The following is a 15,957-nucleotide window of genomic DNA, read 5'->3' as shown; positions in this document are numbered from 1 at the left end:
TTTAGTGACACTGAACCAACTACTACTAAACAATTGAACCAATATCTTTTTGCTAATATTATTGTAGTTAGTTATATAACATAGTGAAATTGTCAAAACTACTGTGTATATATTATTTTCACACACACACAAGTTTAAATAATAATGTTTTTTTTTTCTATATTTAAGTGGGTTTAAAGTAAGAGCCTAATAAATATCCATGTCCGATAAATTAGATCGAGTAAGTAATGTGTTATAACTTATATCATACTTAGGAGGATATATAAACCCTAATCAGGAGGATAACTAGTTTGACGGCGTCATTTAAAAACTATACGTAGTCGGACAGTATTACAATGTTGACTTTTCCAACTGAAATCAAGTGGACGCAGATTGTCATTAATTAGTCAATGTACGTATGTACGCCACTCATTCATTTTTACTTTTAATTTCCTTTGCCTCCACAATTTCTAATTAATACGAACGCACCTAAAAAATTAGGCAGACTCAATTCTTTGGAAAATTAATCAACTGATGTATATCTTAACACAAAGCAGTCCTTTCTATAAATATATTATACCATCTTTGTTTATTTCTGTGTGTGTGTGTAAATTCTACAGGACAGGTGTGGTTCAATTATGTCTAGTTACTTTACGATGTCTGAAAAGTGAATCGTGATGGTAAAATAACTGCAAAAAAAAAAAAAGGTTATTAACGAGCATGAAGTAAAAAAAAAAAAAAAATTGTTATATGTATGTTTTGGAATTGAGATTTTTGGTTTTTTAATAACCACATGATATATTACATCCATTCAAATGATGAATGGATGAAATAATAATAATGAGAGAAGATGATCAAAACATGATCATTAGTCTTATCTTACAAGCATCTCAAAATCTCAGTTCTTTTCCTATCAACCGGATATTATTAATAAAAATCACACTTGACCGGTCTTTTACGCCACACAACCTCTCAAAACGCATATCTACAAATAGAACACACCAAATGCAATCTACATTTGTAAAGAGACCACAGCAATAATGGCATTTACTTCTTCTCCTACGCATTGCTCCCAAAACCCTGCGTTTTGGCGCACTCTTTTCATATTATCTACACTAGTTTTCACTACGATATCAACACCACCCGAAGATCCTGTCAAATGTGTGTCCGGAAACACGAACTGTACCGTCACCAACTCATACGGAGTCTTCCCAGACCGTTCCACGTGTCGAGCAGCCAACGTGGCGTACCCAACATCCGAAGCCGAGCTTGTCTCTGTCGTGGCTGCAGCTACTCGAGCCGGGCAGAAAATGCGAGTAACCACTCGGTATTCTCATAGCATAACTAAGCTCGTGTGTGTCGATGGAACTGACGGTTTGTTCATTAGCACAAAGTTTCTAAACGATACCGTGAGAGCCGATGCAGATTCCATGACCTTGACGGTTGAGAGCGGCGTGACACTTAGGCAGCTAATTGCTGAAGCGGCTAAGGTTGGATTAGCGTTGCCTTATGCACCGTATTGGTGGGGTCTGACCGTGGGAGGTATGATGGGAACCGGTGCTCATGGGAGCTCATTGTGGGGTAAAGGGAGTGCGGTCCATGATTATGTGACCGAGATCAGGATGGTTAGTCCTGGTTCGGCCAACGATGGGTTTGCAAAGGTTAGAGTCTTAAATGAGCTTACGACTCCTAACGAGTTTAACGCGGCCAAGGTTTCTCTCGGCGTTCTTGGTGTTATCTCTCAGGTTTGGAAATTTAAAATGTCATTATCTTTTGTTGCTCACTGCGAAAAAAATATCATAATTCTAACATATGTGTGTGTTTTCACAACAATTGTTCGAAAAAGGTGACTTTTAAATTGCAACCGATGTTCAAGAGATCTTTAAGATATGTTATGCGAAACGATTCAGATTTCGGAGATCAAGCCATGACATTTGGGAAGGAACATGAGTTTGCGGATTTCATATGGTTACCAAGCCAAGGCAAAGTGGTTTACCGATTGGACGACCGAGTACCGGTCAACACTTCAGGCAACGGTTTATTTGATTTTTTGCCGTTCCGTTCGCAACTCTCTGCGGCATTAGCCATCATTAGATCCTCAGGTTCCTTCTTATTTCTAAAGCTTTGTTTTTTTTTTTAATTATTGTCTGCATGTGATAAAAATCTATAGAAAAATATCATTCAATAATTCTCTCTCTATTTATTAAAATATTTATACGTAGTTTTGTTTTTGTTTTTTCTTTTGTTGTCTTGTATTTATTAATTAAGAGGAGACGCAAGAGAGGTTCAGAGATGCGAATGGGAAGTGTGCGGGAGCCACATTAATTTCGTCGACACTGTTTGCTACAGCATACGGTTTGACCAATAATGGTATAATTTATTCAAACTTTTGTTCATTTAATCTATACATTTGTACATTTTCATTGATGTTAAACATCTTTATCGGCTTTTACTTGTAGGCATTATATTTACGGGTTATCCGGTTATTGGAAGTCAAAACCGAATGATGTCGTCAGGATCATGCCTAGACAGTCTTCAAGATGGATTAATCACGGCGTGTCCATGGGACTCACGTATAAAAAGCGAATTCTTTCACCAAACAACTTTCAGTGTGCCTCTCACGCAAGTCAAAAGTTTCATCAATGACATCAAATCTCTTGTCAAGATCGAATCGAAATCTCTATGCGGACTTGAGCTCTACTATGGTATTCTTATGCGTTATGTAACTTCATCTCCAGCTTTACTTGGGAAAGAAACCGAAGCTTTAGATTTTGACCTAACCTATTACCGAGCCAAAAACCCCTTAACTCCGCGACTTTATGAAGATTTCATCGAAGAAATTGAGCAAATTGCGTTGTTCAAGTATAATGCATTGCCACATTGGGGTAAAAACAGAAACTTGGCGTTCGATGGAGTGATTAAAAAGTACAAGAACGCGAGTGCGTTCTTGAAAGTTAAAGAAATGTACGATCCAACTGGTTTATTCTCGAGCGAGTGGACAGATCAAATCCTCGGAATCAAAGGAGACGCGACGATAGTGAAAGATGGGTGTGCCTTGGAGGGATTGTGTGTATGCTCGAAGGATTCTCATTGTGCTCCGACCAAAGGATATATGTGTCGTCCAGGAAAAGTCTACAAAGAAGCTAGGGTCTGTACACGTGTTGGTGACAGAAGTGTGATTCAATCATTAAGTCACTAATCTTATTGCTTCTTATATATGTCATATACATATCATCTTCATGTAGTCGATATTTATCCTGACGAGTTATTATTAAAGTTTTTTTAAATAAAAATAATTTGAAGGTGAAGAAGTGATGAGAGGTTTTACCATGTGACCAACTCCTCCTAATTAAAATAGAGTGATTTAATTAACGTTGTTGTAATAATAATAACGTTAGCCAGACATTAATAATTCGCTGTCTTGGTTTCTACTAATGCTCGTCCGCTAATTTTTTTGAATCGTGACTTTGTGTGTGAAGGCAACGGCTTGTGGATGGCTACGTACCTTGGCAATCTTATCTTCAATCAAAGAAAATGAAAAAGATATTTGTCACTCAATATAGGACGGAACCACAACTAATGTTGTATTTTATAATAAAACTCAGCTAATGGGTGTATTATATAGTTTGATATATTCAAGACGTTACAGACTAAATGAAGACGAAATGTGTATGATAATTACTAGTTGAATTTGTCATTCCTAGATAGTTGATAAAATATTAGCCATTAAAATATGTACGTCACCTTTCTTTTCTCTAAAAAAATTCATAACAGGACGAGGAATAATTTGACTAAAAACGTTCAAAGTAAAGAAAAATAGCGAACGATGCCAGCGCCAATGGAATTGCGAATTTGCGATTGACTATAGTAAAGAATATGGCCAACAAGTCTTTAATTAAGACAATGTAATATATAAATAAAACTAACATGACAGTCCATAAAAATTCGAATGTGAATACTCGTTAGTTTTTTTTTTATCTTGCAGAGTTACAGGAGAGCAAGAGCCATCTCATCTCAACCTTATCTAAAATTAATCAAATAAAATATTTTATGTAAATCGTACGGGCCTTTTAGGCCACACAGTCTCCATTCTCTATATATATAGTCCAAACATATTCACAATAAATATTCAACGAAACTCAAATCGAAACCCATGGCATTTACTTCTCCTCCTTTGTATGGTTCCCAAAACGCTAGATTTTGGCGCAGCCTTATCTGGTTATATTATATATTTACACTTGTGCACACGGCAGTCTCAACACCTCCCGAAGATCCTGTCAAATGTGTGTCGGGAAACACGAATTGTACGGTCACCAACTCATACGGAGCCTTCCCTGACCGGTCCACATGTCTAGCCGCCAACGTGGCATACCCGAAAACCGAAGCCGAGCTTGTCTCTGTCGTGGCTGCAGCCACTCAAGCCGGACGGAAAATGCGTGTAACCACTCGATATTCCCATAGCATTACTAAGCTCGTGTGTACCGACGGAACCGATGGTTTGTTCATAAGCACAAAGTTCCTAAACCACACGGTGCAAGCAGATGCAACGGCCATGACCTTGACGGTTGAGAGTGGCATGACGCTTAGGCAGTTAATCGCTGAAGCCGCTAAAATTGGATTAGCGTTGCCGTATGCACCGTATTGGTGGGGACTAACTATAGGTGGAATGATGGGAACCGGTGCTCATGGGAGCTCGTTGTGGGGTAAAGGGAGTGCGGTCCATGACTATGTGACCGAGATCAGGATGGTTAGCCCAGGTTCAGTCAACGATGGGTTTGCAAAGATTAGGGTTTTAAGCGAGACTACGACTCCAAACGAGTTCAAGGCGGCTAAGGTCTCTCTTGGCGTCCTTGGCGTTATCTCTCAGGTTGGGAAAAAAAAAGAAAATTAATTTCTGATTTTACTACAAAAAAAGAGAATATTATAGTTATAAGCCATTTAAGTTACAATGTTTTAGATTTATACCTTTTTTTTCTTTCTAAGGTGACTTTCAAACTGCAACCGATGTTCAAGCGATCACTAACATACACTATGAGAAATGATTCGGATTTTGAAGATCAAGCCGTGACTTTTGGAGAGAAACACGAGTTTGCGGATTTCATATGGTTACCAAGCCAAGGCAAAGTGGTGTATCGAAGAGATGACCGAGTACCGTTCAACACCTCGGGCAACGGTTTGTTCGATTTCTTGCCATTCCGTTCACAACTATCTGCGGCAATAGCCATCATAAGATCATCAGGTACTTCTTGCCTCTCATTATTTCTAAGGGCTTGTTGCATTAAATTTAAAATATGAACGTAAAGGTACAATCTTGTAAAAGGAAAAAGGGTTAAATCTTGTTCATTATCTGAATTTGTTCGCATTTTTTTTTACGCAGTACGTTTCCTTTCATTGAAGTCGCTTAAAAGAAATTTATGCATAAAAGTTGAACCATTACTTAACGAACAACACAAGATAATTTGTTGCATTAGAGGTAGTTGGTCGTCACAAGATAAAGTTATTCTTGAATTAGTATTGTATAAAATTAATAAATTAGAACTCTTAAATCCAACTAGGCAACTACCGATATTTTTTTTTTTTTTTTTTTTTTAGGCAACTACCGATATTTAAATACGAGTTTCTTACGAAAAGAAATGGTTATAAGTGATGATTCCAATAATCTTCCAAAATATATATAAGTTTCAGACACGTAACTAATTTAATTTTCTCGGATAAAAAAAAGAGGAGACACAAGAGAGGTTCAGGGATGCGAATGGGAAGTGTGTTGGAGCCACAATAATTTCATCTACTCTGTTTGCTACCTCATACGGTTTGACCAACAATGGTAATTATTTATTTTCCATTTTACTTATACGTTTTCATTGATGTCACTAGAATATTAATGCTTACCATTAGCTTTATGTTTCAATATTTACCGGATTTAGGCATTATATTCACTGGTTATCCGGTCGTTGGAAGCCAAAACCGTATGATGTCGTCAGGATCGTGTCTAGACAGCCTTCAAGATGGCTTGATCACGGCGTGTGCATGGGACTCACGTATAAAAGGCGAATTTTTTCATCAAACAACTTTCAGTGTCCCTCTCACCCAAGTTAAAAGTTTTATCAAAGACATCAAATCATTAGTAAAGATCGAATCAAAATCTTTGTGTGGCCTTGAGCTTCACTATGGAATTCTAATGCGTTATGTCACATCATCTCCCGCTTATCTAGGGAAAGAAATCGAAGCCCTAGACTTCGACATAACATATTATCGGTCTAAAGACCCGTTAACACCGCGACTCTACGAAGATTTTATCGAAGAAATCGAGCAAATTGCATTGTTCAAATATAATGCACTGCCACATTGGGGAAAGAATAGAAACTTGGCGTTTGATGGAGTGATTAGAAAGTACAATAACGCTCCCGCATTCTTGAAAGTAAAAGAGGTTTATGATCCGAAAGGTTTATTCTCGAGCGAGTGGACGGATCAGATCCTAGGAATCAAAGGAAACGCAACCATTGTAAAAGATGGATGTGCATTGGAGGGTTTGTGTATATGCTCCAAGGATGCGCATTGTGCTCCGGCCAAAGGCTATATGTGTCGGCCGGGAAAAGTTTACAAAGAGGCTAGGGTTTGTACACGCGTCACTGCTATAAGTGTGATTTAAACATCAGAAAGCCACCGTATTTATTTGTGAGTTGTGTGATTCATGTTTTTTTTTTTTTTTATCCTATATATAAAAGATGAAACTTATATATAAAAACACTTTGAATAAACAAAACAATGATTTTATTGGTAAAATTAAATTGTGCATTTTTTGCTATTTTGAAATAAAATATGATCCGTAAGACTCATAAACATAAGTGTGTAGATTTTTATCAGTTTTAAAATAATACAAAATGATGTCAGAAAAAAAAAAAGATGATACATATAAAGTTTATGACATTTTAAATCAGCAAAATGCGTAACGTCATGTGCCTCGCTCCCATTCATATAGTTGCGTAAGTATTCCTAGTAAAAGAGCAAGTCGCCGTACTCTTGTCTATTAAACATATACAAAACGACGAGGCGAATATTATTAACGTAAGACATTTTCTTTTGTAGAAAACATTAAACCATGCCAGCGCCGATGGGGCTACCACAATCAAAATCAAAATCAAATGAAAAGGATAGATATAAAATTATGTACATTATTTCTTTGATTTTGAAAAGTCTTACCCTAAGTAATTTAAATGAAACTAACATTGACAGGTCAAAAAAGTAATGGACAGAATGTTATTAGTCGTATTTGTATATATCTTACAAGCTACCATGATGCACCTCATCTCAGCCTTTTATGACTTTATTAGGCTATCCGGTCACTGGAAGCCAAAATCGCATGATGTCGTCAGGATCGTGTCTAGATGGTCTTGAAGATGGGTTGACCACGGCGTGTGCATGGGACTCGCGTATAAAAGGCGAATTTTTTCACCAAACATGTTTCAGTATTTCTCTCACGCAAGTTAAAAGTTTTATCAACGACATTAAATCTCTTGTCAAGATCGAACCGAAATCTCTATGCGGGCTTGAACTCTACTATGGCGTCCTAATGCGTTATGTCACATCCTCTCCGGCTTATCTTGGAAAAGAAACGGAAGCCATAGACTTTGATATAACATATTACCGAGCTAAAGATCCTTTAACACCGCGACTCTATGAAGATTTTATCGAAGAAATCGAGCAGATAGCATTGTTCAAGTACAATGCATTGCCACATTGGGGTAAGAATAGAAACTTAGCATTTGATGGAGTGATTACCAAGTACAAGAACGCGCCCGCATTCTTGAAAGTAAAGGAGAGTTATGATCCAAAAGGTTTATTCTCGAGCGAGTGGACGGATCAGATCCTAGGGGTCAAAGGAAACACGACGATAGTAAAAGATGGATGCGCACTGGAGGGTCTCTGTATATGTTCGGAGGATGCTCATTGCGCTCCCACCAAAGGCTATTTGTGTCGACCAGGAAAAGTTTACTATGAGGCTACAGTTTGTACACATGTTGGCTAAGACAATAATTAATTCTTTAAATGGTCGTGCGAGATACTTCGTATAATTTTAACATCTCGTATAATCAAATCGTTAATAACACAATGATATAAATTGGAAAATATACACTTAATAATTTTTGTATAAAAAAGGTCAAAAGTCAAAGTTCAGTGTTTTGAAACTCTTTGAGAAGCTTCTCGAATTCGACTAATTTGTGTCCCCAATCACTATTGATCCTTAACGGCCTCACGTTACTGTAATCATCGCCGTTATCTCCGGTGGACTCGCCCGCAGAGGATGATAGCTCCACACCTCTTATCATCTTCTTTTTTCCGGCGTTCGTTCTCTTCCTCTGAGCCGTCGCTCTCTGAATCGCCCAGAGCACGTCTGATCCACTTATCTCCTTCGGAATCGGTTTATCAGGTTCCGAATCGCCGGTGCGGAGGAGGATTTTTTGGCCTAGTCCGCCGACGGTTTCGGATTCGGAGGTTTGCGATTTCGTAGGGAAGTTAACGAATCGACGGTAACTTCTTTCGTAATTACGCGGCGGAGGCTGTGAAGAGCCGACGATGGTTGCTGCTCCCGTTCGTCCCCTGAGAAATTGAACCGGCATCGCCGCCGGTTTCACGGTCCACATAGCAACTTCGATTTATATTTTTAATTTTTTTGCGAATTTATGTTATTATCTCCGTCCCACTTTTGCTTTTTCTTAAGGTGGTGGAGAATCCAGTCCACACATACTTTACTATTCGGAGACTTATTGGGCTTTCTTTAATAGGCCCATTGATCTATTTTACCATACAGCGCTTGCTCTTCGACAAACATGTTGTAAGGCTGGTCAGTGGGTCACCCTCACTTGACTTAGCTTAAAAATTGTCTCTGTTTTTTTTTTTTTTGCCAAAGTGTTTTATGTATGTAATGTTCCCTTCTGCATAGATATATCATATATCCCGATTTTTCAAGTATACCGTTGCATCAGAATCATTTAAATGACTTTGCCATTTTATTTATAAGTCGTCCTTTCTATATTAAAACACGTAGCAACTTTTTGACGATAATTCGTCTGCAATCTTATATTTCAGGGTAACATTAAATATATAAAAGAGAGCTGCAATCTTATAGGAAGCTGAATATATGGTACCCTCGTCACACGTATTATTATGTCACATGAACCGGATACTTATGAACCGAGTCACCCCACGGGTTTCCCACTAATGACTCGCTCGCCGGAATCGTCCTCAACGCTCTCCACACAATACTGTTGCATTTAAATCCAGACCCAAACGCCAACTGCCAAATCCGATCTCCTCTCTTGACGCGACACTTAGCCTCCACGTATGCAAGTTCGTACCATAGCGACGAGCTCGAAGTGTTTCCGAATCGGTGCAAAGTCATCCGAGACGGCTCAAGGTCAAACTCACCAAGTCCGAGACCTTTTTCAACTGCGTCAAGTAACGCTCTACCTCCGGCGTGAATACAGAAATGCTCGAAACATAGTTTGAAATCCGGAACGTATGGACTAACTTTTATACGTAAAAGCTTACTCTTTACCAAAAAGAGAACAAACCGTAGTTTTTCATATAAAGGCAGGACGAGCGGACCAAGTGCTGTTAGATTCGTCTTTAACGTGTCACCAGCAACAACGGTTAGTTCTTTAGAGAGTGAGACTCCAACGATACCTTTATCGTCTTCTTTTTGGTCAGCACAAGTGTAATGTTTATCACTAGCGCCTTTGTGAGTCCTTACGAGTTGAGTCAACTCGTACTTTGACCGGACTCGGTCTTGGCTCCGGTTGGAGAGCATGATCGCAGCGCCACCTACCCGAAACAGACAGTTAGGGACTAACATTGACCGGTCGTTTCCTCTATACATGCTTAAAGTCATGTTCTCCGTGCTAACAATGACTGCATAGGTATTAGGGTTTGCTTTGAGCAGATTTGTGGCGAGATCGACTGCGATTGCGCCGGCGCTGCATCCCATGCCGGAGAGATTGTATGTTTTGACGTTGGTTTTGAGCTTATACCGGTTTACGATCATGGACGAGAGTGATGGGTTAGGGTTAAACAAGCTGCAGTTTACAATAAAGATTCCGACTTCTCTCGGTTCAACTCCGGTTTTCTTGAATAGTGAGTTAAGAGCTCCGAAGATGACTAATTCGGCTTCATGTCTCGCCTCGAACATTGATGGAGTTGGTGGAGAGGTTAACATGCAACGTGGGGCGTACGTATCATCTCCTAAACCGGACCGGTTTAGTATCCTCGTCATGAAGTGTATCGTTTCCTCGGTGTAGAGTTGAGCGCCTTTGGCCATGTTGAAGAACGTTTCGGATGAGATTTTGCAAGAGTCGGTTGGTTGGTGACATGAGAAATCTACGAGGTAAATCGGTTTAGACCGGGTGGTTGAGTAGACGTAGAAGAAGATGGAGATGATGAGCAAACCGATCTTTACCGGATAAGAAGAGAAGAAGTGATGGTGAAATTGAAGTACATCAAGCTCAAAGAGAGATAGAAGGATTATAACGAGCAAAAGAAGCTTGAAATCTGCCATTGCAATGAACATATGAGAGACCTTTGGTCATTGGGTGGGTTTTAATTATAGGCAACGTAAACAATATATAGTGATGGCGTTAAGTGCGTTTGTGCCGCGGAAAACGCGGTCTGCGTCGGTTACTGTTTATTAAAAAAAAATCGTTGCCCCAACTTGTACAAATTGGTGAACGCACTTTCAAAATAATGGTCGTCTTTTTGTCTTTTTGTGCTTGTTGCGTCTATTTAAAAAAAGTTGCGGTGATACGTACAAGAACACATGAACACAACCATTTTAAACAAATTAAAGAAAATAAAAATAGTTTTGATCACGAGTTAAAAGTTATCTCAATTTACTAGTCTATTGATACAAATTAAGGAAAATAAAAATAGTTTTGATCACGTTAACATAGTTATTACCAAACATGTATACCAATTATTTGCGTTATGATTGTTTTGCATGGATACACCACCGGTTGTACACACTCACCACCACCGAGTATTAGAATCATGTGATTTTCCTCAGATTGATTTATGTAGTTAATCAATGAATCCAAAAGAGGAAAGCAGAAAAGAGAAAAGACTCTAAAGATAGATATAATTTATTACGAGTCAGTGTTTGGTTGGATATTTGTCAGCCCATTTTAAATTGTAGTTGAAGTGGTCAGTGGCTGGCCAAGTTGGAATAAGTGGACCAATGACAAACAAATATTGAGACAATAACTCGTACGTTTTCGGGTGTGTTAGTTGGGACATTTAATTTATTTCTAAAAAAATACGTATAAAATCAGAGTTATTTCGCAGTCGGATATTGTTGTATCCAACATACGTACGAAACTCTCATTGTAATTGATTAAAATTAGCTAGGTGAATAAATGCTATCTATACGACTTTTCATATTGAATTGAACTCTCATATACATATATGCAGATATTTTGGGATTCATGTTTATTGGATTTGGATAGTTGGACCTCAACAAATTTTGAGGTTCACTGGATTCTCAAAACGATTGTGATAAGCCATGCATTTTCACCAACAGCTACTGTGTTTACGATCCAAGATCCAAACCTGGATGTTTCCCTATTATTCATCATGTCCAAAATACCAAACTTATATAGCTTGATGTAACCACGTGTATATAGTTAGCAATAAGTCAGCATGCATGCATTCAATATTTATTATGCTATATTTGTTCCGTATGTTTCATTAGTTCTGATGTGCATTGATTGTATCCTTGTACTGTATTTGAGGCTACACTTAACATTTTCAGTTTTTGTAAACTTATAAATGCATTATTTTTTATTTTTTAGGGTGAATCAAGAAAATAAAAATTTAACAATTAACGTAAAATTCACTTAAGTGTATATGTTTCCACACTGTTTTAAATTAAATCCCTCTCAATAAAGGGATCCCGACTATTTGATCCTTTAATTTGGGACAACATGACGTTCACCATTAGCCAAACACTCTGATTTCTTATGCCAATTTGATTATAGTATCTAGTTTTTTTTTTTTTGTTTTGGGAAGGTTGGTATGAATACATATTTCATATATAATATAAACTCTGGCCGTATCATATATATATTAGTTAATATTGATGATTAAACACTCAAATAGTCAAATGTCAGGAGAAAGAAAGATACGAACGGTATATAAAAAGAAGCATTATCTGTAGTTAGCATTCAAATCTTCGCTGCTAATTAGCTTAGATTTTCCTATATGGCTAAAAGAAGAAGAAGAAGGTTGCTGTCAGATTTAATGTAATTCGACTTCTGATAGCGACAAAAAAAAGTAGATGAATGACTCTTTTGATAGGGACGAACGAGGATAAAAAATATCGTTTCTAGTTTACTGCATTCACTATTTCAGTTTTTTAAAAATGTCTCTTTGAATTTGATCTACTTCATTCATTTTCACCATGACGAGAATGCCATTAATTTCTTTCTCCTTTTAAGATTTTTTTTTTTTTTTTTTTTATAGAGATTTTATTATAAAAAATAATTGCTGTTAAAATCTTGAATGATACTATATATATACTAGTTTTCTGTTTTGACATCAATAAAAGGGCTTTATTTGAATCATTAATGTGATTAAACGTTGAATTTAATTTGCTTTTAGTACAACGAATTTTGAGAAATCTCATGATATGTATTGACAAGGTTTACACGATATATGATTGAAACTTAATCACCCAAAACATTTTGATACTAGCCATTCTAGTGGTCAACTATGCTCATATAACCTTTTACGATAGTATGATTTTTCTAAACTTTGTCTAATTACGAGAAAGACTCTGTTTTGACTCTGTTGTTGGAATAGAGAATGGCTCTGTTTTGTGAATAGACTATGAGTTTTCTCTAAGATAATAAAAACTCGGTTACATTTTTTTCCACTTCTGAATTGTTGGATATAAAATTTATCCCTATTTCAAACAACTAACATCTATAATCATATTTCACAATATTTTTTACACTCTCAAAAAAAAAAAACAGCAAACAATAAAGCGAGGTAAGAAAATTTTACCAAGGCAAAGAAGAGAGACGTGAACCCCAAGCTTCACGTCCTTTTCTTCCTTCATCTCGATTACTTACAAAAGGTTTCTTCGTGGCTTTGCTTAACTGAAACAATGGATGCTTACTCAACCTCTGTACAGGTTTGGTGTTTTTATTACCCGACGAAGCATCTAAAACAGCTTCATGATCGTTTTTCTTCTTCACGTTCAAATACTCTTCTTCATTGTCAGCCTCTAACCTACACAGAGTAGCCACTCTCAAGAACTTAGGGTTACTATTGTTGGGTTTCTCAGGACTTAATATCTCGGAGTGTTGCGATTCCCATTCTTCTAAAGGTTCAGATGTTTGTTTCTCGAGCCACCTTGCTTTGGCGTCTGCGTTTTCCCTCTCTTTGAGGTTCATTAAGATCAAAGTTTTGAGAAAGTTCATCACTTGCACTGCGTGAATCAATGCAGTTAAAGGATCTGCCATCTACAATATCAAGAACGTTTCCATGAGAATTAAAAGCTATAAATAAAGTATCAAAGCTTTTGGGAAAAGAAATAATAATCTTATTTTACTGACTTGAGTCATGTTTGGGGCAAAGACCATAGCTACATTGCGAGCATTCATTTTGTTGAACTGTTCATGCTCCACGATGTCAGCCATTAGACCGATGGCCCAGTCAAGAAGCGCAGATTCAACGGGAGGAAGAAGAGTCACGAGCCGACTACAATCATCCTCTGTATTACACCTCATTACTTGCTCCGGTGTTAACACATCAAGCACTCCTGTTGGTAGCTCCCTAAACCACGCCTGATATAATCCCAAAACCAAAAAAAAAAACATCAAATATTTCTGACATTAAAATGTTATAACAACAACTTATTTATTTTTATTGACAGACCTTTATTAAACCGGCCAAGCAATGAACGTCAATTCCACGTGGTACCACACCGCGGTTTAGCTGCCTCCGGACATGCTCCTCTTTGCCGTTGTCTGGATTTATTCGGAATATTCCTTCTGCCTTGAGGTAACAAAAACAATCACACATTATATATCAAAACTCTTTGAATTCCACGAAACAGAGAAGAGGGTAGCTAGAGACTTACTTTAAGACCTCCTTCGGTGTATAGACGTCTTTGCATCCTGAGAAGAATTGTTGGGACACTGTTCCCTCTGTCGTCGTATGAGCATTGCATTGACTTCGCCGATACTCCAAATACACTTACACTGTATAAAAAAGTAATACTTTAACTCCTAAACAGACAAATCTGGTTACAACCAATAAGTTCGATCATATAATAACCTTTTTTTGCTGTTGTTATACAAACTAATCTAGAGAAAACCCAATCATCAGAAAGAACCAATCATTATATCCTATGCAAAGGAACCAACCTAGTTATAAAACTCACAAGTATCATCATAAATAATCAGTCTTTGCTTCACAAATCCATCTACGGAATCCCCATCAAAAAAATTACCAATGAAAAAGAACCAATCTATTTCATTTTTTTATATAGAATTCATTATTTCCCTTATTTTGGTCCTTTACATACTGTATCAGATGATAAACGAAGTCGATGTTACAAATTGATTACATTTTGATGTCATATTTGTTGTGTAATGGTAGTGAAAGCTTAAACACTAATCCCCAACTCCTGGGATGAGTCATTCAATCACTATTCCATGAGTGATGAGTAGTTTAAAGACCAAAATTTTGTGTCCAAATAGTTTCGTACTGTTTTTGTTAAAAAAAGGTTAATAATAACTTATTGCTTCATAGTGTTTGTGAGTTAAAAATAAAAATGGTTACAGCTTGAACATACGGACCATTTATTAATCTTTTTATATAGAAAAACGAAAAGAGAGAATCTTGTTTTGTGAGGAAACGAGTGTCGTAATCATGCATTTAAATCCAAACAGCAAACCATCTTAATGATTCTATCCAACACAGTAACATGCCATACAGATTTCCAGCTATGATAATATAATTTATTTATTTCCTCCTTTCTTGCTAATTTATTGAATCCCAAAAAAAAAAAAACATGCAATAACTAATACTGTACTCATAACCACACAATTAAAATTTAAACAATAATACTAATTCGTCCGGCGTGGTAATAATAAAGTAAATAAAACAAAGAACGGACCTGGCGCTAGGAGCTCGAGGAGGAACCTCCGGTTCGAGTTCAGAAGGAAGACCGAGAAAACCATTAAACCGGTCAAAAGTCACGTGACTCACGTGCTTGACCTCCGTCGGCCAACCTATATCCATAGAAGACGCCGCCACGTCATCGTCCCCTCTCTCCATGGTACACGACATCACCAGCGACTTCCTCAGAACCGCCGCAAGAAGGTCTACGATCGTTAACTGACCCGACCCGGATCCGTTCCCGGATCTTGACTCGTGTGAGCTCAACGGCGTCGAAGCGTCGTAGTAGTCTGTGCTCGTTGTGCTATGTTCTTCTTCTTCGTACTCGTCGTCATCGTTGTAGATGTTCTCGTATATATCTGGACCGGGTCGGCTGGGTTTAAACCCGATAGTTCCTGTGGATTTGGATCGGGAGAAGTTAGTCATATCGTTTTCTTTTTCTTTTTTTTTTTTTGTCTGTCAGGGAATGTAATGGTAATGGTAGAGTCAAGAAGAAGAAGAAGAAGAAGCTTTGAATGTGCGTGAGAGAGAGAAAGAAAGAAAGAGAAATATAAGCTAGCTAGGGATTGTTTGGTGAGAAAGAAAATGTGAGAAAACGAAGGAAAATTTTACAGAATAATTTGCGTAGAAACAAAGGGACGATTCTTTTTTTTTTTTTTTTTTCACTATATGTTTTGATTTCTTTGGGATCTGTGTTATAGTGGATAGGGAGAAAGAGTGACGCAGACGTAAATGAAAATTAATGATGATATCAACTTATATTATATGAAGTAAACTTTACTAATTACTATGGTGAAAACA

General features: G+C 37.4%; 6 protein-coding genes across 6 annotated transcripts; 3 read left to right on the top strand and 3 right to left on the bottom strand.

Moving 5' to 3' along the window:
• The first annotated feature begins 1,017 nt into the window (after positions 1-1,017).
• Positions 1,018-3,318, top strand: LOC17888997 (probable L-gulonolactone oxidase 6). Its single transcript, XM_006293807.2, has 4 exons — positions 1,018-1,724; positions 1,826-2,081; positions 2,248-2,349; positions 2,439-3,318. Exons 1-4 carry the CDS (start codon positions 1,020-1,022, stop codon positions 3,176-3,178), a joined length of 1,803 nt encoding a protein of 600 aa, XP_006293869.1. The 5' UTR covers positions 1,018-1,019; the 3' UTR covers positions 3,179-3,318.
• An 809-nt stretch (positions 3,319-4,127) lies between these two features.
• Positions 4,128-6,709, top strand: LOC17889214 (L-gulonolactone oxidase 2). The gene is made up of 4 exons (XM_006293809.2): positions 4,128-4,846; positions 4,963-5,218; positions 5,702-5,803; positions 5,904-6,709. Exons 1-4 carry the CDS (start codon positions 4,133-4,135, stop codon positions 6,626-6,628), a joined length of 1,797 nt encoding a protein of 598 aa, XP_006293871.1. The 5' UTR covers positions 4,128-4,132; the 3' UTR covers positions 6,629-6,709.
• A 633-nt stretch (positions 6,710-7,342) lies between these two features.
• Positions 7,343-8,005, top strand: LOC111831121 (L-gulonolactone oxidase 5). The gene has a single exon (XM_023784672.1). The coding sequence runs from the start codon at positions 7,343-7,345 to the stop codon at positions 8,003-8,005; it is 663 nt and encodes a 220-aa protein (XP_023640440.1).
• Positions 8,006-8,039: 34 nt separating this feature from the next.
• Positions 8,040-8,821, bottom strand: LOC17888974. The gene has a single exon (XM_006296358.2). The coding sequence runs from the start codon at positions 8,619-8,621 to the stop codon at positions 8,145-8,147; it is 477 nt and encodes a 158-aa protein (XP_006296420.1). The 5' UTR covers positions 8,622-8,821; the 3' UTR covers positions 8,040-8,144.
• A 152-nt stretch (positions 8,822-8,973) lies between these two features.
• On the bottom strand, positions 8,974-10,551 carry LOC17890533 (3-ketoacyl-CoA synthase 13). Its single transcript, XM_006295927.2, has one exon. It carries the CDS (start codon positions 10,541-10,543, stop codon positions 9,143-9,145), a length of 1,401 nt encoding a protein of 466 aa, XP_006295989.2. The 5' UTR covers positions 10,544-10,551; the 3' UTR covers positions 8,974-9,142.
• A 2,340-nt stretch (positions 10,552-12,891) lies between these two features.
• Positions 12,892-15,801, bottom strand: LOC17890424 (rho GTPase-activating protein 3). The gene is made up of 5 exons (XM_006294130.2): positions 15,155-15,801; positions 14,114-14,234; positions 13,909-14,028; positions 13,587-13,817; positions 12,892-13,493 (listed from the first exon to the last, which is right to left on the bottom strand). Exons 1-5 carry the CDS (start codon positions 15,580-15,582, stop codon positions 13,029-13,031), a joined length of 1,365 nt encoding a protein of 454 aa, XP_006294192.1. The 5' UTR covers positions 15,583-15,801; the 3' UTR covers positions 12,892-13,028.
• Between the last annotated feature and the right edge of the window lie 156 nt (positions 15,802-15,957).

Source organism: Capsella rubella, unplaced genomic scaffold, assembly GCF_000375325.1.
Source record: "Capsella rubella cultivar Monte Gargano unplaced genomic scaffold, Caprub1_0 scaffold_4, whole genome shotgun sequence".
NCBI classification, from domain to species: domain Eukaryota; kingdom Viridiplantae; phylum Streptophyta; class Magnoliopsida; order Brassicales; family Brassicaceae; genus Capsella; species Capsella rubella.
This window is presented reverse-complemented; position numbering and strand designations above follow the sequence as displayed.

Bases quoted from the DNA above. Each gene is read 5' to 3' on its own strand.
- LOC17888997 (XM_006293807.2), top strand. From the start codon at position 1,020: ATGGCATTTACTTCTTCTCCTACGCATTGCTCCCAAAACCCTGCGTTT. The intron at 2,082-2,247 runs GTTCCTTCTTAT...TTATTAATTAAG, and splicing joins AGCCATCATTAGATCCTCAG to AGGAGACGCAAGAGAGGTTC. The intron at 2,350-2,438 runs GTATAATTTATT...TTTTACTTGTAG, and splicing joins ATACGGTTTGACCAATAATG to GCATTATATTTACGGGTTAT.
- LOC17889214 (XM_006293809.2), top strand. From the start codon at position 4,133: ATGGCATTTACTTCTCCTCCTTTGTATGGTTCCCAAAACGCTAGATTT. The intron at 4,847-4,962 runs GTTGGGAAAAAA...TTTCTTTCTAAG, and splicing joins TCCTTGGCGTTATCTCTCAG to GTGACTTTCAAACTGCAACC. The intron at 5,219-5,701 runs GTACTTCTTGCC...GATAAAAAAAAG, and splicing joins AGCCATCATAAGATCATCAG to AGGAGACACAAGAGAGGTTC.
- LOC111831121 (XM_023784672.1), top strand. From the start codon at position 7,343: ATGTCGTCAGGATCGTGTCTAGATGGTCTTGAAGATGGGTTGACCACG.
- LOC17888974 (XM_006296358.2), bottom strand. From the start codon at position 8,621: ATGTGGACCGTGAAACCGGCGGCGATGCCGGTTCAATTTCTCAGGGGA.
- LOC17890533 (XM_006295927.2), bottom strand. From the start codon at position 10,543: ATGTTCATTGCAATGGCAGATTTCAAGCTTCTTTTGCTCGTTATAATC.
- LOC17890424 (XM_006294130.2), bottom strand. From the start codon at position 15,582: ATGACTAACTTCTCCCGATCCAAATCCACAGGAACTATCGGGTTTAAA. The intron at 13,818-13,908 runs GTCTGTCAATAA...GGATTATATCAG, and splicing joins GCTTGGCCGGTTTAATAAAG to GCGTGGTTTAGGGAGCTACC. The intron at 13,494-13,586 runs GTCAGTAAAATA...TTGATATTGTAG, and splicing joins TTGCCCCAAACATGACTCAA to ATGGCAGATCCTTTAACTGC.